Source organism: Patagioenas fasciata, chromosome 3, assembly GCF_037038585.1.
Source record: "Patagioenas fasciata isolate bPatFas1 chromosome 3, bPatFas1.hap1, whole genome shotgun sequence".
Taxonomy (NCBI): Eukaryota; Metazoa; Chordata; class Aves; order Columbiformes; family Columbidae; genus Patagioenas; species Patagioenas fasciata.
Genome location: NC_092522.1, coordinates 106,710,215 through 106,733,912, shown reverse-complemented (window position 1 = coordinate 106,733,912; position 23,698 = coordinate 106,710,215). Strand labels below are relative to the sequence as shown.

At 42.3% G+C, this 23,698-nt stretch overlaps 2 protein-coding genes across 6 annotated transcripts in view; both read right to left on the bottom strand.

Annotated features, from left to right (window-relative positions):
• Positions 1–12,109, bottom strand: part of COLEC11 (collectin subfamily member 11) — a 43,288-nt gene extending 31,179 nt beyond the window's left edge. For 3 of the 5 annotated variants that reach the window (XM_071807045.1, XM_065834617.2, XM_065834618.2), the window contains exon 1: positions 4,701–12,109. The gene's annotated coding sequence lies outside the window, so the exon portion shown is untranslated. The other 2 variants (XM_071807044.1, XM_071807046.1) reach the window with 2 other exon arrangements.
• Positions 12,110–12,241: 132 nt separating this feature from the next.
• RPS7 (ribosomal protein S7) lies at positions 12,242–19,136 on the bottom strand. Its single transcript, XM_065835763.2, has 7 exons — positions 19,065–19,136; positions 18,408–18,489; positions 18,011–18,082; positions 16,325–16,468; positions 14,770–14,834; positions 12,972–13,122; positions 12,242–12,357 (listed from the first exon to the last, which is right to left on the bottom strand). Exons 2-7 carry the CDS (start codon positions 18,480–18,482, stop codon positions 12,280–12,282), a joined length of 585 nt encoding a protein of 194 aa, XP_065691835.1. The 5' UTR covers positions 18,483–18,489; positions 19,065–19,136; the 3' UTR covers positions 12,242–12,279.
• Positions 19,137–23,698: the final 4,562 nt, after the last annotated feature.

The window sequence follows — 23,698 nt, the reverse complement described above, 5'->3', positions numbered from 1 at the left end:
CTCATTGAGAAACATTTTTCTTTTCCTTTGTAATAAGGCATTTTTTGCTGTTTCCTGTGCTAGGTCTCCATTACATTCCTGTCTGATGTTTTTATTTTGATTGGCTGTAATTATCATGGCATCCAACATTGCCAGTTCCTTCAGATATTATTTTTTTTAAAGCTCTTTGGTTTAATTCCCAAACATTAGATGATCTCTTATAAATCCTTCTCTGATGACAACCATAAAATTCTATTTATATTAAATAATGTCCTTACAAAAACTTCCATGCTTTCTTGTCTTCCCTTAACTCCAATATAATCAGCAGCCTTTGGTGTACAAGACTCGTTTAAAAAAAAGAAGTGCTTGTAAAGCCTTTAAAAATTGATGCAAGATTTTTTGGTGACTTCTTTTATGAAGGTGAACGATTTATGAACCCTTCAGTCTCCGCACAGAGCCTTCTTCGGCCAGCCAAGCACTGCCTCATGGAAGTGTCATTGTCCAGCCCTCACAGCATGGAAATGAGCAGGCTGCCCCGAGCATTCAGACCAGATGGAGACCAAATTAACCCCTGATCCATGGTCTCTTGGAGGTCCGTAGACTATTTCTAAGGAGTCCGCTAAAGATGAATAAATGCATTACTATTATGAGCAAGGTTCAGTATCTGATAAAATCATCAGTACCATTACAGGATAATCTGGAGGGACTCACAAGTAAGCCTGAAAAAAAAATCACTCCAGCTGAATCTTAAAGTGCTTATCTGTAGGATTTCATGTTGTTATTATTTAAGCTTATTCTACAGTTAGCAAATCATACTAACAGGACCAAAACCAAATAATCACAGAGTAGGCCATGCTTAAGACCAGACAAAGATAGGCACAAAGAGCCTTTGCACAGCTACAGACACAGCTTCGTTCTTCTCTCAAAACCCAGCCAGATTTGAAGCAGTTTCTCTTTCCACTATCTTTTGCCCCCATTCTTCACCCCTAAACCTCCAGATGAGAGCTGTTGAAGTCAACACTGGTAACACTATCAGTGAATCTATATCTGTGGCCTTTTCCCAAGTCCAAACAAAGCATCGAAACCCTTCTCCTAACAATTCAACCACCTTAAGACACATGAGGTGCCTGTGGTTTTGTCAGAAAACTTAATCTGGATGCCTAAGCTTTTCTTTCTGTACAGACTAGAGGTGGTCAACATTTTGCCTGAAGAGAGTAACTATTCCCCCTAACCAGCCCATTTCTGTCCATTAAGGAAATGTGTCCATACTCCTTCAGTCTCATCTAAGCACAGTGTCAGCAGGAAGGATAATAGAAAACACTGCCATTCTCTTCCAAAACATGGTAGGGAGATGCCTCTCTCTTGCAGACCATCTTCCTATGGGAGTGCTCATGACAAAATAATAGATTTCCATGGACTGGTTAGGCTTTGTCTTTTTTCTTTCTAAAATCAAAGCTGTATCAGCATCAGAAACTGTCTTGGGAGCTTCAATGTTCAGTGGTCCCACTTCCAAATTACTGTATTGGTTAGTGATGAGGGCACCTTTCCAGCAGATGGGAGAGGGAAGTTTGAATCAGTGCAATGAACTGGATACAGAACTCCTGCTTCCCAGGTAAGTCCTCCCGGCCACTAGATTATTACTTGACAACTCTGTAGCAGCAGCCCATTTTTCAAAGAGAACTGTAAAAACTGTTTTTTCAGAGCCAGTTTTCAAAGTCTCCATGCCTAAAGGACAACTGGGCACACATTTTCAAGGTGAGGTGCCAGCTTCTGGAACTCAAGTTCCTGCAGGCACTTGGCACCGAAAGCGGTGGATTTATCCACTGCTGCATCCAGCAGAGGGGATCCTGGAGCATCTTCTCACAAGCATTTTCCAGCCAGCTGCTGTGGCCATCACACACTTTGCTTGCTGTGGTGAGGTGCTTTCTTCAGCACTTAGCTCTCCTCCATTCACTCCATGTAGCATGTAAACATTGTGGATTCTTGGTCTAGAGCCAGGTGTCTAACTTGCAGCATTATGAAATTATTTATTCAATACCATGTTTCATTCAGGTGCTTTATTGTTGGACTAGGTCATCTTCAAATGTCCCTTCCGACCCCAACCATTCTATGATTCAGTGTAGGAGAAAACCAATATAAACCAATATAAACTCCTCACCATCTGTCTTATTGTTCTGGCCTCTGGGACGCCTTCTGGACCTCCTAACCAATCTTCTGATAGTGTTCTGAGGAAGCAACATCCAAACAGTCACAGTAGCTAAGGATCCTTGGATCCTAATAAACAAGTGATAGATTGGTCCAGTGATGAAGAACTCAAGCAGACCACCTTCAGTTCTCTTCTTGTTTAGAAACATCTTACACAACTATAAGCAAATCAATCAGGACTATTTTAAGGCACTTAGATGGGTAAGATGAGACCTTGCTGGATTTTCTAAACCACAGCTTTCTAAAGCTTCAGGCTCCTAGCAGGTTGTTTTCCATTTCACCTAAGAGTTTAATCTGGCTTTCAAAATCCAGCCATGCTGCCTTGCAGCTTTCAGTTCTCAATATATAAAACGGAGCATTTCTTACACAAAAGCTGGCAGAAGCACTAGCAAAGTCTTAAACTTTTAAAAATACTCTCTCCCTTGCACAGGTATTTGTGTAGCTAAAACCATCAAAAAGTTTTAAGTCTTTTACTGACACATCAAACCCTTCTGAAGGGTCCCGCTCTCAAAGCCCACAAAGAGGATGGTCTATAGATCACATGCAGGCTAGAAGGAAGTGCTCAAACTTTAAGGTGCCAGCTGGTTATCAACCAGGAATCCAAGGGGCTTTTCCTACAGTGCATGCCTTAGGAGCCCAGTCTGTGACCTCTTCCACAGGACCACCTTTCCCAAAATACATCCTAACGCCCCTGTCATCGAGGGAAATTAAAATAGTGAGACCCTGACCACAGGGCTTTACGGGAAACATGGTTCAGCTGTGAAGTTCAGCCAGTAGTGAAATGCAATGCAAAGCACAAAATACACTTCCCAGGAGACACCATGAGGATATTTTTGGCTAAACTCTTCTGGTTTTCAGCCAAAATACTTTGACAAAAGAACTAAGCTACCCCAGAAAGCTGACACTTTTCTTTAAAAAGCTACTTTGCCAAAAGCCTTCTTACTTCAAAAGGATTCTGGTTCAAGAGTTTTTGGACAGCCCTAAAGATGACTAAATAGAGCTTTAGAAAGAGTGTAAAATCACTCAAAAGTAATTACAAAAAACAGCCTTCAATTTAACATACAATTTATAAATCACACAGTAGATTCTGCTGCTTCCACACTGCAATTCTCTGCTGACTGTAGGATTAAAGCATGTTTAAAATGACACTTTGACTATGAATTTACATTACATGTTCTCTTTCCTGTATTAATTAAAACAATAATTTCATTTTAACAGATACATCTAAGAATTTTCTGAAAGACAGTCCAAACATTTATAAGTAAGAAATACTCAACTTGGAAGTATTACTTCTTGTCTACAACATCTGCATACCTTATTTACACTGCATCCATAGCATAATAAAATTTTAGGGATATGTCTAATGAGCTTCACAGATTAAAAAAATTCTAATATCATTGTTAGAAGTGAGACCTTTAAAATCAGTGCTTGTTTTATATTCTTTGATCATTGTAATGCCTTAAATGATCATGATCATGTAAAGGATCATATAACTATGAAATTTAAAAGATCTTGGCTACAGAGAAGGAAATGGCAAGAGCTTCCTGCTAAATTGTAAAAATCTTTCAATACTCAAGGATCAAAGTTGTAGTATTTCCAGTCCAGAGGTTCCGTCTTTCTCACTGTGCAGCAAGTGAAGCTAGGTATTTCTGTTCTCCACAATGATTTGTTTTTGCTAGAAAACAATCCCCCTCCTAAATTTCACTGCCTATATTGAGCACATACATATTTATGCACGGAGGTCAGAATGGAAACTCAGTGGTCCCTTTATGAATCCTACTTTTCATATCTCACACCTAAAAAGCAGGGATGTGGTCTTCTGGTTACTGAAGTACAGTTTACTCTCATATTCCAGCTCATTTACACCAAGATTTTATATCCTTACATTTCATTAAGTATTCCTGTATAGTGCTTCCACCTTGATTTGTTTTTCACTGAGTTTACTTTTAATTACCCAGTGGTGTAATTTTAGTTCTTGGTGGTTCTACTGTCATCTGTTTCTTTTCTGCAATGTCAGTCTTGGTCCCTCGCCTTGCAGCTGCATTAAAAGCTCATTTTTTTTTAAGTAGAAAATAGCCAGCTGCTTAGCAATAAAAGTAGAAGGATGGAGAAAAGCACTTAATATTTCCAAAATTAAACTGAGATATTATCTGCTACCAGTAACCACAACCCACTAATGAAATGCAATAAGTTTCTATTGTAGGAAACCTTAAAATTCATATACTGGTTTGTCCTTCCCTGCTCAAAGTACAAGTGAGCTCTTCCAATGGCATTTGTACATTTTAAATACAAGCCCCACACTAAACAGGAATTCAGTGATCTTACCCACATGGGTGCTTCTCAACAGAAAGGTCCAACATTATCTGACAGAATCAAGCAAGTTCCCACTTCCCTTACCTTCCTGCTACGTGAGGATCGTCAGTCACATTCTGCCACTTGCAAGGCAACCCTCTAACACACACCCAGACTTTTTCTTCTATGTGCTTCTAAAGAGTAAAAGTACAAAAGTCTCTTACCTTACGGTTGCTGAGAAAATGGGAACTGCAGAACGGTCTGTGCCTGCAGGGACACTGCACAGATGAACCTCATTGCTGCTGTTTACAGAAGTCTGACAGTTTTTAATTTGAAAAGAGGTTGTCTTTTGCTTTTCGACAGTTCAACAAATCAGACAAAAACAGTTGCAAGTGTTATCTGTAAACAGCTTCCTGTTTGAAATAGATCAGCTGTCCTGCAGGACAATAATTAGGAAAGAAGTGTGGGAAAGCTGAAGAGGTCCATGATGTAAGCTTTTTATTTTGGGAATGTACTTTTTTGGGAATGCACTCTTACTCTCCCCTCCTCCTCTCTAGCAGAGAACCCCTTTTTAACCATTTACATCTATTCAGCTCTAAGCCCTGCACGCACACTGCCCCAGCACAGCACATTTCTTGCTTTGCTTCAGCAGATATGAAAACATACAAAATGCAGTACTGAATGCGAGCATCTTATGTGGATAATTAACACACTCTTCCATTACTGAAATTCTCTCCATTCTTGCAATTTGCCGTAGCATTTTGACTTGGTAAGTAAAACATGCAACTAGTTCAGAGCTGTCCTAATGCTCCACAATAACATAAATGGTAAATTATCTGCATGACAGGTTTCTTCATGAAATTTTGGGGCTTTTGTTTTGCTGTGTTTTTTTGAGTTGGTTGGGTTTTTTGGGGGGAGGTGTGTTTTTTTGTGTTTGTGTTGCTTTTTGTTTCTTCAACACCAACTGATATCACTTTCTGTGTCAACAGGAGAGGAAAAAAAGGAGACAGAAATCCTTCGCTGTAGCTTCCAACTGTTTATACAATTCTGGTTTTCATCTTAAACAGCTAGACTAGTCTAAGCTCTAGGTAAACCACAGTACTCCACATACATAGGAGCAGGAGAAAATTTGGATGAGCTGATAGCGGGAAGCAGGATTTTGAGAACACCCCCCTCTCTTTGTTACAGCAGTTTATACTTCAATAGATATTACTGGCTTCACTGAACTTCCAGGGCAGAGTACCGCTTATGACTAAACCAATTAATACCCTCTAATGAATAGCTAGTGTATTTGTAAGGCTGTAGCTCTGATAAGCTTCTTCAACAAAAGAGGCTCGCAAACTATCAGCCCCCACCTCACCCTCACGCCACTGTCCCCCCTCCCAGTTTCTCCAGCGAGGGTTTGAGGGGTCACACTGCAGGCAAGAGCACTCGGTGGGATGGGAGCCTGCGGAACGCCCAGTATGTGTCCTCTCACAGAAGACCAGGATGGGAGCTCTGGCAATAGCAGGAGGTTCCCTTTCCATCTTCCACAGCCCTAAGACCAGAAAAGTATCAGAACACCAAAAAGCTTTTAGATGGAGGGACTAGAGTAAGTTGTACCAAGACTGCATGTGTGTGTGTTGACTTTTCTACCAACCTTCGCTGAGGATTCCAGGCTGCGGTACAAGCTGGTGACACACAGTACTGATGCACCCTTCCCCTGCTCTGCTCACAACGTATCGCATCCTCTCTCCCAGTCTTCCCAGCCTTGGGGTGTGCAACCTCCTGCCCCACCACAGCTCCCGCTTCCCTAGCCCCATAGCACCACGTACAATGAGCAGCTTTGCTGGAAAAGATGACAAAAACAGATACTGCAGATACCAGAGTACTGCAGACAGAAGTAGTGGTGCCTCATACGTGGGACTCGCTGTGGGCTACCTTCATAAAGGCAGACTTTTCCCAAACACCCTGTTCCCATGGTGGGCTGGAACCTAGCTACCTCCCCCACTGCTATTAGCTGCTGTGTTTTAACACACACCAAATGGTCATGAAAATAACTAATGATCACTTTCAGATTACATCAGTAAAGAAAGGACAAAATGGTGAAACGTGAACTGTTTAAGTACCACACACCTTTAAAATGAAAGTTCAGTTTTATGCATCCAAGCCCCGATAGTTCAGTGGGAGCAGAAGGCAATTGCAGGATCAGGCCCTTGCAACACTCCGTTGGCAACAATTTGCCAAAATAAATGTTTGATGTAAAGAATGCAGCCAAGTGACTGCAGTCCAAGCTTCTGAAGGCTTACGATGGCAAAGGCAACATCCATTTACATACATATCTACACTCCCTATAAACACAGGCAAATAACTTTGAGGCCAGAAACAGAATTCAAGGGAGAAATAGAGCCATTTCAGAGAAAGTAGTAAAAAAGGTAGGATTAAACACTGGGGAAACAGAAGTGAAAAATAAACACAAACGACCAGAGTTCAAAAGGAAAGGGCAAATGCTATAAATGCAGTGAATGTGTTTTCTCTAAGAAAGGGGAAAATGAGCAAGAACATGGTTTTCTTTCACCTAAGAGAGAGAAAAGGGCATGCTCCCTTTACAGAAACACATAAGCATCCTTCGCCCACCCAGAAAGCCAACTGGAAGCTGTGTGGCCACATGGGTGCATCATCTAAACTTGGCTGCTGTGAGCTAACTGGAGTACTGGGTGCACAGACTTCACCAGAGCAGCTCAAGCCATCACCAGGTCACAGTAACTGTTGGCTATTAAGTTCAGTTTTTCATTTTGTTAATATGCCTGGCTGAAAAAAACTATGAGCAGTTCAAGAGCTAATTCACAAGTTTTTCAGCCACGCTTGCTGGATGGAGAGGCAGAGCCTTCAGAGACTGGGGTTTACAGCAAGATACATGAGCTGCATCAGCTCCCTTGGCTTGACCCACAACCCAACACTCACCCAGTCTTTTAAGTTCAGGTTAAATACCACAGTGACACAACTATAAGTGTAAGCCAATTGAAACAGTTCAAAAGGCAACCAAAAACCTGCAGAAAAAAAGCGAATTGTTTCTAGAAGGACAAGATTTTTAACAGAAAAAAAACCCCATATTTATAAATTTCAGAAGCCTTCAGGCAAACTCTTCTACCCTTTCCACACTCACTTGGGTATTATCTCTGTACCTGGAAGAGGATTAAATATAACACATATGCAAGGACACAACGGCTACTTAAAAATGAAAAGATTACAACACCCTAATGCTCTCCTTCATTTGGCAAAACATCCAATGGTATCAGCAACATTCCCCATTACATTTACCCAGGGAATAAAAATTATCAATACCTGAATTCCTTAATAAATCAGTATGAATTCAATTGCTGGAGCTCAGCTAATCACAGGCTGTCACAAATGCTGTTCCAGTTGTTGAAAGTAAGGGCTGTCTCATTAACCAGCCCTCAGCAAGTCTCCCAAGGCAAACTCCTGAATGAGGTAAGGAGATACAACTCCGTGACTGCTCCATGAACAGATCTGCACACCGGCACGCTGTGTGCACCTCTCCCCTGCTCGCGTAATGACTTGTCTGCTTCCTTTCAGCTTCAACTAACAGTAGTTGTTTGGCCAAGAGAATAGGAAGCAGCTTTACTAAACATCAAGACGCACCTGGGAACAAACAGTCTGTGTCACTGCCACTGTGAAAAGACCCCCCAGCACCTCCCTCCTCAGTGCAGCCCCAGGGCAGCGACACTCCAGAAGCCACCCTGAGCACCCTCTGCACAACAGGAAAGATGTATAACGGGAAAGGTCAGTGCACAAACAGCAACACAGGTTTAACTTTGTAGCTGTGTAAAATCTAGCCTTCAATTCCATCTGCAGTTATCACACTAATATTTTTTTGCATAAAATTTCTGATCAGCATTCGCCACAGCAACTGTATGGAAACTGCTTTTTCTGTTACTCCTCACCTCTAAAATTGGGATAATCTCTTCAGTGCCTGGCTTTAATTCTATCTTTGCTGCTCCAGGGGCAGATCAAAACTGAGCCAGACATGTCAGCACAATAACCAATAATGAAAAATATTAGCTATTAATCATTTAGCAACACCTAGCAGCAACCGCTCGTTGCTAAGCTTAAGAATGATTTTCCTGCAAAAAAGAAACAGTAACTGCAGGGTAGAGTAGGGGAGGGATACCTGAACTTGCAGACTCTAACAAATCCAACAAACTTTTTCCTCTTGATCACAAGACATAAATAAGATCCTTTACATGTATCTCTCTGTAGGGAACAGAGCACTAGTACAAAGAGATGTTCGTGTCACTTCTTGCTCTCAGCAGAATGCAGGTTTTTCACATGAGCAAAGCCACCTCGTTATAAAGGGGTCAACCACTCACACTGATCAATGGCCGTCTGGCAGACAGGAAAACTCACGCTCCCCCAGCATAACCACCAGACTTCTTTTTGCAAGACTTCACGACTGTAATCAATATCTTATTTTTCTGTCATTCTGGTACACCTCTAGAGACCTAGAAAGCACACTGCACAAAGAGGAAAAGCTCTAGCTTTTTGGCATTGCTCTGGCTTTTAGATTCAACAGAGATTCAAACTTGGGCCTTTGTTTTTTGCTTAGAAAACAAAGGCATAGGAACAAGATTCCTTCAGTCTGTAATGCAGGAGTGGCAGGATTTCCTTTTAGCACTTCTCGTGTGAGGATCACTACATTAAAACTTGCCAGATGCTACCACTTACACTTAAGGGGGGCTAATCAGACATGACGTTATCATACTAATACAACATAGGTCAAGAACTTACCACCCAAAACTTCAAACAAGTTCTGCCACACTAAATTTGTAACACATTTACATACCTTCTCAAAGGGCAATCAACAGGGAGCAGCATTCCTCACAATCAAAAATATATGAATACATTTGTGAAAGGATTCATATGGAATAAACAACAAAAGCTTTAATATCAGGTGCAAGTCTCAAGAGCACCTAACAGGTGTAAAGCCCTCTTCTCATTTTGGGCTACAACAGAAAAGAATGAGTCTTTCTATACTCCTCAGCACATGTCTGTCCACACTGACACTGCCCATGTACTACTGCTGCACAGGGTCTTGGTACAGAATGCCCCATTGCTTTTTTGCACAGACCAGCTGATGAACTGAGCAATCACACACCCAGAGTTCAACTGCACTAGCACATGAAAGGTAGAGGAAAAGTCTAGCATGGTCTCATATGGAGTCTGTTTGGGTTAAGGTAACATTTGACACCAGTATTCCCGCAGCCTCATCAGCACTTGACCAGATGGCATCAACTGACTTTCCAGATTGCAGGCACTCACTGGATACGCTTGTCAAGGGACAGAGGGAGTTGTCTGACTGTATCACTGACACCAACACACAAGGGAGCCCATGAATAAAGGTAAACCAGGACTGAAGTCTGTTTTGCAAAGTACGCAGCCTGGTATTTTTATGACACAAAAATCCACCTTTATTTGCTGCTTACTTGATGTAAGAACCATAAATGGCTTTGACAGCCTTATCCTTTCACTCAAAGAATTTGCTCATGAGGCCATCATGGGCCTTTGCATTTCATATAGTTCAAAGGGCTTGCAACAAGAGCCAAGAAAAATCTATAGCCAGCTGGCAATGCCTGGGAACATTTGCAATCTTCACATGCAGTTTACTAGATTTCTCCTCCCCACTCACCCCCTCCCAGTGCTTCGAAACTAGAAACGCTACTGACACTTTTATTACTACGAAGAGATCAAACCTGAGTTACATTTCACCATGAAAGGGGAAACGCCATCTACTGAAGCCTGCTCTCTGGGATCACCTTTTCTTGCAGATGTTACACAGCCCCAGCAGCCTCACCAACATCTAACAAATGGTAGTTAACATCTGGTATGTCTCCATACATTCCCCAGACTACTGCTTCCAACTCCCACCAGCAAACCGCTACTTGCACAGGCTACCATCTGTGATTCTTGTAGCAGCAAGATCAGTAACATGTCTGACTTGCGATCTGAATTATTTTAAAGGGGCTGGGGTGGTGGTGTTTCCAACCTGAATAATACCAGTTTTAACAATTAAAACTTGAATTCTAAAGTTCTCCTTCTGCTATAAGATCTTCTGTAATTACCCTCCACAAAAGCAGCCAGGATTTGGGGTTATTATATATCTACAGCTCCCCCCATCCAATTTGAAGGGAAGCTGATGAATTAACTTCTGCTGAATCGTCCGAGGCAAATAAATAACAAATAAAGTTATACTCCAGAGACAGAAGTTTGAAAAGGAGATAGAAAAAGGCCTTCAGGTAAGCCAGCTTCGTTAAAGAAAGAACCTGTGTTTTCGTGCAAACATTGAAGCCTTCTCAGTAAGTAGCAGGAAATTAACTGCTGACTGCAGTAGTGCACGTGTTCTCCTTGTTCTCTTTGCATGGTCTCCAAACAGAAGTTACGGCATGACTTGAAAAGCTTCACTTTTTCAATGCAAAAGTGACACAGAACTTGTTCTAACCTTTTAGTTCTTCACATATGAAGAAAATAGGTATCAAATGGGAAGCAAACAAAACCACAGTAAATGGGAAAAGGAAGTAAAGGTACAAAGACCCTCAGTAAGTGGCACTTGTTCTCCCATCTACTCTCAGGTAGGAAAATGGAAGTTATTAAGGGCTCCTGGTACACAGGCTGTTACCTACTTAGCTCTCTACCTAGTAGGCTGTCTCAATAATTAGGTGCCTTTTACTGTATTAAGCACTTAACTCCTAAGTAACAGAATAGCCTGTTCAGTACAGTGAAGTACTAAATACATATAAATTGCTCAGAACATTTACTTACCCAACTCCACACTCCCCTCTGAGTGAGGAAAAAAAAAAGGTTACTTGCTGAAAGTGTTTCTAAACATAGATACCCAAGTGAACAATGCATTATTTTCAGGACACTACCACACAGCCTTGGCTGCTGGGATACAGTTGGTCCTTCCCCACCTCTCCCTGCATCACCAAGCATATACTGAACTATGTTAAAAAAGAACGCAAAACATGCCAGCAGTCATGGCTTCACCCAGGCATATCTGTCCCTGCCTATTAACCATGAGGAAGGCTACCCCAACACTGATATGAAGATATACATACTGCTAATACATGGAGATACAAAAATCCATGATTTCTGAAAGCAAGATTAATGCTTAAAATACTGCAGTTTGTGTCCAGCCAGGTAGTCAAGCACTCAGAAGTGAAAATGTCTCCCCATTTCATGCTGATAAAGGTGAGAAACTAAGGGACCTGCTTTTAGGTAAGAACTTGTTTGGCAATTTTACCACTTAAAAGAGCAAGAAAGTTACCTCAAATTCAAATTATACCTCCTCCAAAATATTTTCCCAAAATTCAACCCCCTTTTTCAGACGTCATTGCTCCACGTTTCAGAGGTCATACCACCTGCTATGTAGAGTTCTTCCAGTGTCAGGAATGTGCAGGTCTCCAACTGGTATTCTTGCGGGCAAAACCTGGGAGTTCCACTGCTCTACAGTAATTCTCCACATTCTCCCCAGAAAGGTGAGTGTCAACATACTTATTTTTCTATGCTGATTCTTTCTGCAGACTCTGGACTCTTGTCCAGAGCCGTGTTGCAGCAGTGCCAAGAAAACCTAAGAGAGGTACCATTAAAATGCTGGTGACTTAATACTTTGATACACAAACGTCACCCATCCAGACAGTAGAGACGTCCCATGAACCAGTAAATCCCTATCTATGTTCATGGAATTTGAAATTTAAATGAAATTACTCTGTTATATGAACAGTTGTTTATTCAGCCATTTTTTGCACTTTACAGCTGGAATTCTGGAAATTCGAACACCACATCTTTGCCTGTGAGTTTCTTGTAGACACCAGAAAATGTTTCCACCTGTGAAGACAAACAATCTTGTTTATACATGCTGTATAAAGAAGTAAAATCTATATTAACATGTTTCAGATACTACACTATTTCCCACTGCATCTTCACTATAAAGTGAACTCTCAGGCAAATTATTTTCTTCTAGACTAAGGCAGCTGAGCATTTACAAAGACGACATGTTTTCTGGAGAATATTTGGAATTTCTTTCATTTGCAGCCATAGGAGAGCTGAGCTGTCCCCACAGAAAAAACCTAGGCAAAGAGATAGGGGACTTCAGGCTGTATCAAGCACATCTGTTTAAGCTCAAAACTAAGTGCTTCACTTAAACAAACAAAACCAAAACAAAAACCACAAGCAAACAAAACAAACCCACAGCAAAACACTCTCTGTTCCCATGAGGAAACCAATATAGCTACTTTACAACCCAGGGATTTTGTTAAATTGAACTAGAGCTTTAGTTCAAAACTGTCTTGCTCATCTTCAGCATCATACTCCAAATACAAACAGAAGCATCTCCCTTGCCACAAGCCGAAAGGCAGCCCATCGCTCCCTCGCACAAACAGCCCCTTAGCTCTGTGAGAATGCCACCCCAGCCCGTGAGAAAGTACAGCTGTTTCATTTACCTTGTGTTCAACATTGTTCTGTTGTGCTTTGTCCAAATGCACTTTTATGAGCCTGCTGCCGTCCAGTTTTACACGGATTCTCTTGCCCACAATTTCACTTGGGAAGACCAGGTCTTCAAGAATGGCATCATGCACTGCGGTAAGCGTGCGGCTGAAATACCACGTTTGTATCATTAAAACATGTCCTCTCACCAAATTTTCCAGTTTGCCAAGGCTTAAACCTTTCACAGCATGCTTTAGCTGAAAATTCAGTGGTATGTTTCTTGACAATACCACACCTTTTCACAGGTCATGCAAAAATAAAAGCTAAAGTCTACACCGAGTGCAGAAACTTAATGACTGCATGAGGGGAAAAATGTCAGTAGCCAGGTTTCTGACCTTTTAGATCACGTTAATTTGCATCAACAGCCACAAAACATTCTTTTTTTTCTACACATTTAAGGAAGATTTTACTTAACTCAGAACCAAGTTATCCCAACTGCAATTTTGACAGCCACACTCATAGGAACTGTTTAAGTGTGCAAGTATCCTTACTTGCACACTTAAACTGAAGAGCATGTTCATAGCAGACCCAGTCTTGAAAACACTGGTTTATCCATCTGCCTGAACACCAATGTATTATAGGAAAAGTCTACCTGGTAAGTTTAGTTCATGCTTAGAAGACTGATATCTACATTTTTCTTCTTGAACTGTACAGAAGTGATCCAAAATAAGAAAACTTAACCCAGGTTACTTCCAGTATGAGTCTAAATGACCAGTAAGATGTCCAGCTTCCCTGTCTGCATTTTCAAGGCAGTATCACTCGGAATGAAGCCTACAGCCAATGTCTACAGCTGCATTTTAATCTTGGAAAGACTGGGATACATAAGGGAGACAAACATCAATCACATCTCTATGCTTTGCAATATATACATATCACAGTTTTACAACAATACTAGTCTGGTCTAGCCTCAGGCTGAGGAAGGGACAGTCCTGCACACTCTCCTTCCCTTCTACTCAAAGTGTCAGCCTGTTAATCATACACACCGATGCCAACTTCTCCATTCACTGTGCAATACTAGTTCCTATGTAATACAGAGTCCTCCAAAGGCAGGACTGCAGCTAGGTAAGTACTCTGAAACTGCACTTTTAAAATCCACGCCTGAAGAATTCAAAATACAATAATAGACATAACACAGGTATAATACTGGGGCTGGGAGAAGTTAGAGGAACATGGCACATGTCAGAGAGAGGACAAACTTTGAAGACACGGACTACATAATGATATAATAAGATCGAGAACAGTATAGAAGAGGCATTGACATCCACACAGATATAGCAGTGTTGCACATCTAGCCATAACAAATCCAGATGAGAGCTGAGAGACCATTTAACAGAAATGACTACTGCTGTTAAACTCATCCAGCAGGACTTCTCATACCTACAGTCCTCCTCAGCTCCTCTCCCCCTCATTGCACCCTTTCAGTGTGCCAGACCTGCCTTCTGTACACTCTTGTCAGCACAACGTGGTAACAGAGACAGCATGTTGGTATTTCTTAATCCAGTATTGCTGGCTAAAAGTTCACTACAGCTGTAGCTGGAAATAGAGATGGAGTTTTAAGAAATGCACCACAGTGCCCAAAGACAACCTTTTTACTGCACCCTTTAGTAGCCACATGGCAGATACTATTTCAAGCAGTAAGAGAAAGGACAAGACCATCCAATCACTTGAATGACTGCTCAAAAACTGAACATTACTTGACTAAAGTACCAAGTTACAAAAGAAAGCTGACAAAATGAATCAATACTATCTACTTACCTCCTGGGACGCTTTTGCTTGTTTTTTGTGCGGCTTTTTCTTGTTGGCTTGGGCAGAATCCTCCTCTGTTAAGAGAAAAATAAAAAAGGCATTTTTCAGTACCAAAACCAAACCCACACACATGCAAAAACACATTCCTGAAACACTGAAAAGGGAGACTTAAGCATGCCCAAAGCCACACCAGCATTAGAATCTGATATTATGTGCAGAAGGTGAAGTCCTGGTAGCAATTTATTTCTTATCTACTGATCCTGTAACCAGTGCACTGAAATAAAATACTTTTATTTCACAACTCCCGCCCCTGTGAATACCACCAGGGTAGTCTACTATGTTGTATTCACAATCTGAACACACTTCTTTGGGAACAGAAATTTCAAGGAATTTTACAATTTCTGATACATTGAGCTTACTACTCTGCTTCACACCAGACACAATCTCACTCCCACAGCTAGGTGACAACTGAGATAGAAATACTACTTTGAGTGATGAGATAAATTACACAACCCAGATCAAAACTTGGCTTAAATGTTCCAAAAGCAGCATCTACTGGTATTTATATCAGCTTATTTTCTACTTCCTCACCTGCTAGGGTACATGTTTTAAAACACTGTTTCAGATGCAGTTGTAGCCACCTGCGGTACTTTCTACAAACACAGCACAGCTTCTCCATGACTGTACTCATGATGGGGTTATTGTAATACAAACTGGGCCACATCATATTCAAAATCTACATGTCACCTACAGCAGAACTGCCCACATTCCCTTCTAAAATGCCTATTACTAAACTGAAAGCAAATTCTCAAGCACTTAAGTGAGCCAGAGGCACTTCATGAAAAAAAAAAAAAAAAGCCTTCTTGGCCACATAAAGATGCAGGGTAGGATGCTCTTAAAATTACATTACAAAGAATTTTTCTGAAAAAGAGCTTTAGTCTAACAACTGTCCACTCTGCAGACAGATCTACAGTTTGTCCAGCTCTTGGTACTGCTCAGAGAGCCCTCTATCACCCTTTTCACGGCTTCACTCCTTCCATAAATTTAGAACTTGAGTATGCTTTTTCCTTCCTCTTCTATTAACTTGAATTTTAAGTGTCTAGACTATGCAAGTGTAAGTAAAGCTCCTATTAACATTTGCTCCCTTTTATTTTCAAGCTTTGTTTCTCAAACTTCTGAAGGATTAAGAGAGTACAGAACAAGAAAGTTATATTCTCCTCCAAAGTTTCACATCTCACCAAGTTTACATAGCCTTGGCTGCTAGCTGAAACCATTCAGCTTACACTCACAGAAAAACATTCATTACATTTCCAACTGGTACGAAAATACATATTCTATCATGGTTACCCTGAACAGACAAGACAAGAAGGGTAGTAGCACTGGAACAGGTTATCCAGAGAGGCTGTGGAATCTCCACCCTTGGATGTTTTCAAGACTCAGCTAGACAAAACCATGGCTGACCTGATCTAATGCTGGCAATAGTCCCATCTCACACACAAGGCTGGACAAGATGACCTCCAGGGATCCCTTCAAATCAACATTTTTATGATTTTAAGTGTTTTACCTGAGCAATGAACACCACATGCTTTCCACTGAATTTCTTCTCCAGCTCACGAACTAGCCGCACCTGAATCTTCTGAAAAGATTTTAGCTGAGGAACTGGTACGAAGATAATGATGGCTTTTCTGCCACCACCCACTTCAATTTCCTGAAACAGAAGTAGAAGCTAACATTATCTAGGGGTCAAGAAGCAACATTTGGTTTGATCATGACTCTTCTGAACATAGATATTTGATAATCTTGCTCATGACTTCAGGAAAAAAAAAAAAGGAGAGAGCAGCACCTGTTTTAATGCATTTAAGAGCAAGCGTTAAACAGAAAAACCTCTGTCAGAGCACTTGTTCTGCTGTAAGAGAGTGCCTGGGCAACCAATCCCACCACTCCTTGCAGGGTCACATCCTCTGAACAGCAAAGCTCATTCTTTCTGCAGGATGGGACTCAGATGCCAGAACCCAAACTATACTGAATGTTTACAATCACATCTGCAGTGGCACTTCCATGCTGATAGGAAGTTTCACAAATTCCTAATGCAGATTCTAGACACAGTTTACAGTAATAAACCTCTTATTTTTGAGCTACTACTTGATGGAAATCATCTTCTGTCCATCACTTGCCAAGGTCTGTATCATTACTCAAAACATTTCACTCCCCTCCAAATGTCAACAGGTTTACATCACACCAACATGGATTACTTTTCCCCTGGTTTGTTTCTCCAACAGTTCATCAAAACCAAAGTTTGTACAGGCTTAAAAGGCTCTTGTCCTACGAACCTAACTACAGGGACATCCTCATTCTCCAACAGAACAGAAGGCTAAGTTGTTTTTCACCAGCTACGTTACCACATAAACAAGGACATTCTAAAAACTCCTCACTGAGGACAGTAAGCACTGCTGTACTTTGGCAGTGAAGCAGTTCTTTTCAAGGCCCCTGAACTCACTTATCAAGCTGACTTCTCCATTTTGAGATTCTTTTATTTAACTCTAAGCACTTGTGCATCTGCATGTGTGTGCACACTGGTGGGCCTGGGCACAAATCGAAAAGCAACCTACTTAAGTTTTTGTTGACAACAACCAGCTTCAGAAATTACACCTAGTCTCCAAGGCTGATAAATTCTAGAACTAATTTTCTTCCTTCTTTTCCACTAATTTTCTCCTTCCTTTTCTTCCTTAACGTTTTGCTTGCCTTTATTAACTAAAACTAAAATTTATAAACAGGCTAGCCTATGCGACCAAGTCCGTTTATTATCTTGATCCACCACTTTATCTATTACTCGATACTTAAAAAGAGGATTTACAACTGCTTTTACCAATAGTATTACAGTTTACATTTCTGACAAAGATTCTGCAATGCCTACATTGCCAGTCAATACTCACACACGGACCACCTCAAGCCCAATTCACAGAGACAAAAAGTAGAACCACTATTTTTAAACACATTTGATTAAAACACTAAACTGCCATTTGAGTTTTTACAAGGACTTTTCAGTCCACTTTATAAAAAAATAACTATTACAGAATCCTACCTGTTAACAACAAATACCAGAAAATAAATCACAACAGCACATAGGAAAACAATCACAGGCCATAACAAACAGCTAAAGACATCATTCAAATAGTATGTTAACATTCACAAATATTAAACACACACAGCAAATCAGTGAGAAAGTCTCTGTAGAGAAGGTCTGTCCTACCTTAGCGGCTGTGATGTTCAACTCCCGCAGTTGAGCCTTTAAGTCAGAGTTCATTTCTAGCTCCAGCAGAGCCTAGGGAAGTGAAGTTGCAGAATAATCCATTACATACAGCTCAATTTATAGGAACTCCTGAGATCAAAGTCTGTCCACACTGCTAGAGAACAGCTATATAGCTTTTACTAGAGTTAACAAAGATTTAACTTCCTGTCAGTCACACTGACAGATGCAACAAGTTCAACTGGTGGGAACACAGACTGACTGCTCCAGTTCCTCAGTAAAATCAGGAAAAAATACACATTCACACAGCAACACCCTCGAAGTCGAAGCTCTAGACAAGTGTCACAACACTGTCTCCATAATATGCAGTTACCAAGCAGCAGAAAGAAAAGACACATACCTGGGATATACCAGACTCGAACTCATCTGGCTTCTCGCCATTAGGCTTCACTATCTTTGCGCTAGAGCTGAACATGGCCTTTCTGCAACGCAAAACAACATCTGAGTTTGTCACCAGCAACGTGTCTTCCACTACATACACAGCGAGACCCTGCAATCCAGCTACTCAGCCACACGCATTAAAGTGAAGCCAGGGAGAGCCCACGAGCCCCAGCACAACGCTCCGGGAGCTGCCGACCACAGCACGTATGCACAGTCGCGGGGAACGCGGGGCCCTGCCCAGCGCGGCGCTCCGAAGCACTGGGGAGGCTGTCCGGCCGCTCTCGGAGCCCCACGTGCCGCCGAGCAGGCACTCTGTCCCGGCTCCCGGGGCTCCGCGCCCGGCCCAGGCCCCCTCCTCACGCCCGGCGGCTGCTGCCCCGCCGCAGCGGCCTCCCTCGGGGCACCGCCGGGAGAGAGCGAAGGAGAACCCCGCCGGTTCTCCTCCCCCAGCACCGGGCGCCCCAGCGACCATCGGGCCTCGGGCAGGCGATAATCGGGGGCATCCCCACGCCGGGCTGCCGCGGGGAGCGCCGCTGGACGCCCAGCCCCGTATTGCGGCGGCATGGGGGAAAAAGGCGCCGCCGCCACCGAGGCCCGCGCAAGGCCCGGCACCCACCTCTCTCAGCGCCGGCCTGGGAAAAGGGAGAGCTCTCGCGAGTGCGGCTCAGATCGCGGCCCGGGAAGGCGCTCGCCCCGCCCACACAGGGCTGAAGCTAGACCAGGAAGAAGGGCAGAACAGATACCCGCGTGCCCCGCGAGCCGACAGCAACTTCCGCCAGATGGAAGCCGGACTGGATGCTCAGAGTCCTGGCGTGGCGCCCACCGATGAGGTCATCACCAGCTGCTGGGCGGGCGGGGAGGGGGCCGAAGCCGTGGTCCAGCACATGCGCAGTGCGGGTGCCAGTGGCTGGTACGAGCGCTCGTCGGGTCCGCGTTCTTTTCCCGCCTCTCTCCCTGTCCCAAGGGTTCTCTCCGTGCCACGGTGAGGGAAGGAGAGGGAGGAGAGCCTGCTCCGCTTCGCTCCGCTCCGTCCCTCGTGGTTATGTTAAGCCTTCGCCGCCACTTGCTTCTCCATGGGCCCGGGCGGCGTGAGGCGGCCTCCGCCGGCTCGCTGGCCTCAGGGGCTCCCGGCCGCTCCTCTTAGACTGGAGTCCTGGACCTCTGGCGTCGGAATGCTGCATCCGTGAATAGTCACTGGGATCTCAGCCATGGCAATGCGGCTTGGTTTGCTCCAGCAAAAGCAGAGCCCGCAGGTTGAGTACACGTCTGCCTTTCTGTGGAGGGCCTCACCTGCTGTGCAGAACAGCAAGCAGACACTAGCTTTTTCCTTCCCTGTTTCATCTCCACATTAATTTAATGGGCCGAGAGTTCACCCGCGATGTTCATTCAGCCTTTTCAAGGTAGAAGAGACCTACCAGAGCACGGAGTCACCCATGACATGCGGGAAGGCATTGTGCCTGAGAGACACAGCCAAAACCACGCCAGGGGGCATTCTGACATCCAGGGAGATTGGCAATCCTGTGCCAGCTCCAGTCTGTGCCTGGGCTTTGTTTTGTGTACCTCTATAAACATGAGCTCCCAGTTGCTTCTGCTGACACAACATCACAGTGATCATAGTTACTGAACTGTCATTAGAGTAGAAATAACACACAAGTCTTCAGCTGTGTTCAGGTGCAAACTCAAGGTATGGGAGTCCTGGGCTCCACTTACTCTGTTATCTCTGGAAGCACTTTATTATATATTGTTATTATATAACAAAGAAGTCACTATTAATACTTCAGTTGCATGCTGATTAAAAAAAAAAAAAAAAAACTACTCTAGGTGCAAAAGAAGTCACTTGCACATTGATTCAGGTGAAAGTGCCTGGCTGTGCATGTGAAGTGGAGCTAAAGCCTTACCTTGACAAAAGGTCCCCACCTTGATGTTTCCCTGTTGGCTAATTTAGAGAGGTTGCCCGCTCAAGGGGAAGTCCCACGTAGAGGCAGGTGTGCAGCTCTTGGCACACACTGTCCGGAGAGGTTAGACACAGGAACACAGTTCAGAGCTCTGGTTCTGTGCTCAGATTCCCTAACCCTAAGAACAACCAATTTAATTTGTAATACCACATTCGCTGTTATGATGTAATAGTGTGTGTAAAGTCTGTTACTTTTAAAAAAATCCAGTAGTGGAGTAACAGGCTCCTGTTGCAAGCAAAAAACTGACAGGGACACACCCTTCCACCAACCTAAACAACTTTAGTGTCTGCAGAAGGCAGCCTGTCATGTTTTTTAATTTTTGTGGGCTTTTTGCTAAATTTGTGATAGCCAGAAATGCATATTGTTCAGTTCCCATTTTTCTCCCAAGTCACTCTTCTTTCCTTGCATGTATTCAACGAATGGGAAAAGCTGCCTAGCTCATACTGATGTCCAGGATTAGAATTTATAGAGATTTGAAATTATCTAAACAGTGATGAGGATCTGATTGAACAGTAAAAAAAAAAAGATAACAAGTAATCATCTCAGCAGTCCAGTAGTCCAAATTCAGTTTATACTATGAAATTGTCTACGAGAGAAAGAAAAGGTGGTGTGCAGGTGGATGAAAATTGGACTGTTCAGAGCAGTAATGAAGAAGTAAAGATGCAATGTGACTACCTACAGCTTCCCATCCCCATGCTATTAGTGCTACTGAATAGCCCAGGATGCTACATAAGAGCAATGAGAGAAGATGGTATACAGAGAGTTTCCTTTCTAACACCAACTGTGCATTAGGGGAAGGATGCAGAGTGTTGAGGTCTGTGTGGGCTTTACCCAGTCAATAATGCTTGGTATCCAAAGCACCTGACTGGTTTTCAAGAATCATTGTAGAAATGTGGTCTTTAAAAGAAGTTGTCACTACAAAGTGGTGTCATTAATGAGGTTTTCATGCTGTGCAGACTCAGAAAGGGCAAGGTGAAGAAGTGGAAAGAATAAGTTAGTCAGGTGTGTTACAAAAGTATCCCAGCAGCAATAGGACAAGGTGTCATGATGCCATGAATAATGTGATTTAATATAAGAGAAGAAACAGAGACAGAGGGCAAGACTTGTCACTGTCATAGCTAACTCTAGAATCAGAGGCAAAACCTGTCTATTACCAGTCTATTACTAGTTCACTTATCTGAAAGAGGCTTGTATAACTACAGCAAAGCTTCAGAGCTCATGGGTGGGCTGTTCCTCTAAATGTCCACTGAAGACTGTGATGATGTGAGGGGATTACTGCTTTTCAGCTGCACTGACACATTGTTTTACATAGTTCGAAGAAGAAAGATAAAACACCTCCTTTTCCTGTTTTATATTTTTAATCAAGGTAATGAGATGCAATATAACTTACACTTGCAGGATATGCTAGATAAAGTGACAGCCTAGTAACCCACCTACTTAAATGCCAGTTTTAAATAGGAAACACTTGATTCGGGTCACATCAAATTTTCCTTTAAAAGCTTATGTATGGAACCACATTATGATTAAGCGTGTTTCAAGCTAAGATATTTATCAAAGAAGATTAAAATGCTTAGCTAATGTGTACATTACATGCATAGTGTGCGACAAAGTAATCAGCTAACATTTACAGTGAATTTGAGTAAAAATGCCCTACAGACACATCCTTACTTAAGTGGTGAGTGTATTTTTGTATACATATATTAAGTCCTATTTCTTTTGGGCAGACTGTCAGTTATAAATACAGAAATGGCTGTCAAAAAGATATGTTAATAAATTAATAAACAAGTTTGGGTTCTAGTGGGAGGAGAAACACAGGATCAGTAAAACACAGCTGAATTTATAGTGCAATCTGTTAAGAGAAGCGCTATCAGGCCATGGCTCAATGATCATTCTCATTCAGCATGGTGCCAGCAAAACAAGGGGATTTGCTCTCTTCCTTGAGCCACTTATTCCCAATACCTCAGCTGTGGTTGCACAAGCACTCGTACAAACTTTGGTTTGCCAAAAATTGGCTAGATTTGTATATCTGATCAGAATACTTTACAGTGGCTACACAGCGTTACCATGTATAAATTGTGGCATTAATTACAAGTGCTAAATCATTTGTGAAACTCACTTTAAAGTCCTATCCATGTATGCATTTACATTGTTCTGTATTCAGATGAGGAGACCTTTTGTGACTGGACACTTCAGCTTTCCAAGTGGGGACTAAATGGCTCACTTCTTGGTGAGTCTTCACACTCACTTCACAAAACTGTGGCTTACAGAGCCTGATATGTCCTCTCTGCCCCGGGCTGACTGAAAAACGCCACCAATCCACTAGTGCTACAGCAACCAGTGGGCAACTACCATGAGGAAGGCCCAGGTATTGCTTAGCCTAGCTGTGCTAAAATGCCAGCTGTCACATGAGGAAAGGGACCTGTCTGTCCTTCCACTGCAGCACAACAGTAAGGAAAAATCAGCAGCAGAGGTGCAGAGGTAAAGTTGTGGCTCACTGATCATATGCAGCCTCAGTTTCACCAGCTGGGAGAAGCAGCAATGAAGGTAATGTGTGTGATACTCAGTGAACTTCCAAAATATATATATTTTTTTCCCGATTTGAATCTGAGTTCTCCATGTTGGTCATGGCAGCAGGAGAGGTACTGTTCAGTCTTTGCATGTAAATTGGATGTATGAATCTGTCTGTTCAACCACAGAATTAATGAGCATAACAGAACATCTTTTCTTTCCCTATAGGTTACTGCTCATTGCTCCTTTATTATGTCTTTCCCAAAGAAGACTATGAGGAATATAAATGTGTAAACCTGTAAGGAATAAGAAATCTATCTACTACAGAAAACCACAATTAAAAGAAAAATCACAGGCAGGAAGTAGTGAAAAGCCTAAGAGCTTCAGTGGAAACCCTTACAGAGATAATTAATGTAAATAATCTTGACCTGAGAAAATTGTATGTAAGCATTCTGTAAGTAAGAATAATATGAAGTCTCATGCATATGTTGAAAGAAGCAAGAAAAATGCGGTAATTATGATACAACCCTGACAAAATTGTTTCTATATTCTACCAAGGCCTGTCAAATACAAGAGCTCTTTGGTTTGGTTTTGTTTTTCTCAAAGAGAGGTGTCACCTAATTGATAACAGTAATCTTGAACCTTCCACTGCTTTTGCAATGGAAAGCAAAATTAAAGTCAGTTTTTCACATCCTTGACATTTTACTAGGCCACCCTTGTAAATCTGACTACAATGCTCTATGGTTCTGGCATCTTGAGGTGGGTTCGTGGTAATACACCCAGATTA

Coding starts and splice junctions, on each gene's coding strand:
- RPS7 (XM_065835763.2), bottom strand. CDS start 18,482: ATGTTCAGCTCTAGCGCAAAGATAGTGAAGCCTAATGGCGAGAAGCCA. Junction 18,083..18,407: donor TCGAGTCTGGTATATCCCAG/GTATGTGTCTTT, acceptor TCACTTCCCTAG/GCTCTGCTGGAGCTAGAAAT. Junction 16,469..18,010: donor TGAACATCACAGCCGCTAAG/GTAGGACAGACC, acceptor CTTCTGTTTCAG/GAAATTGAAGTGGGTGGTGG.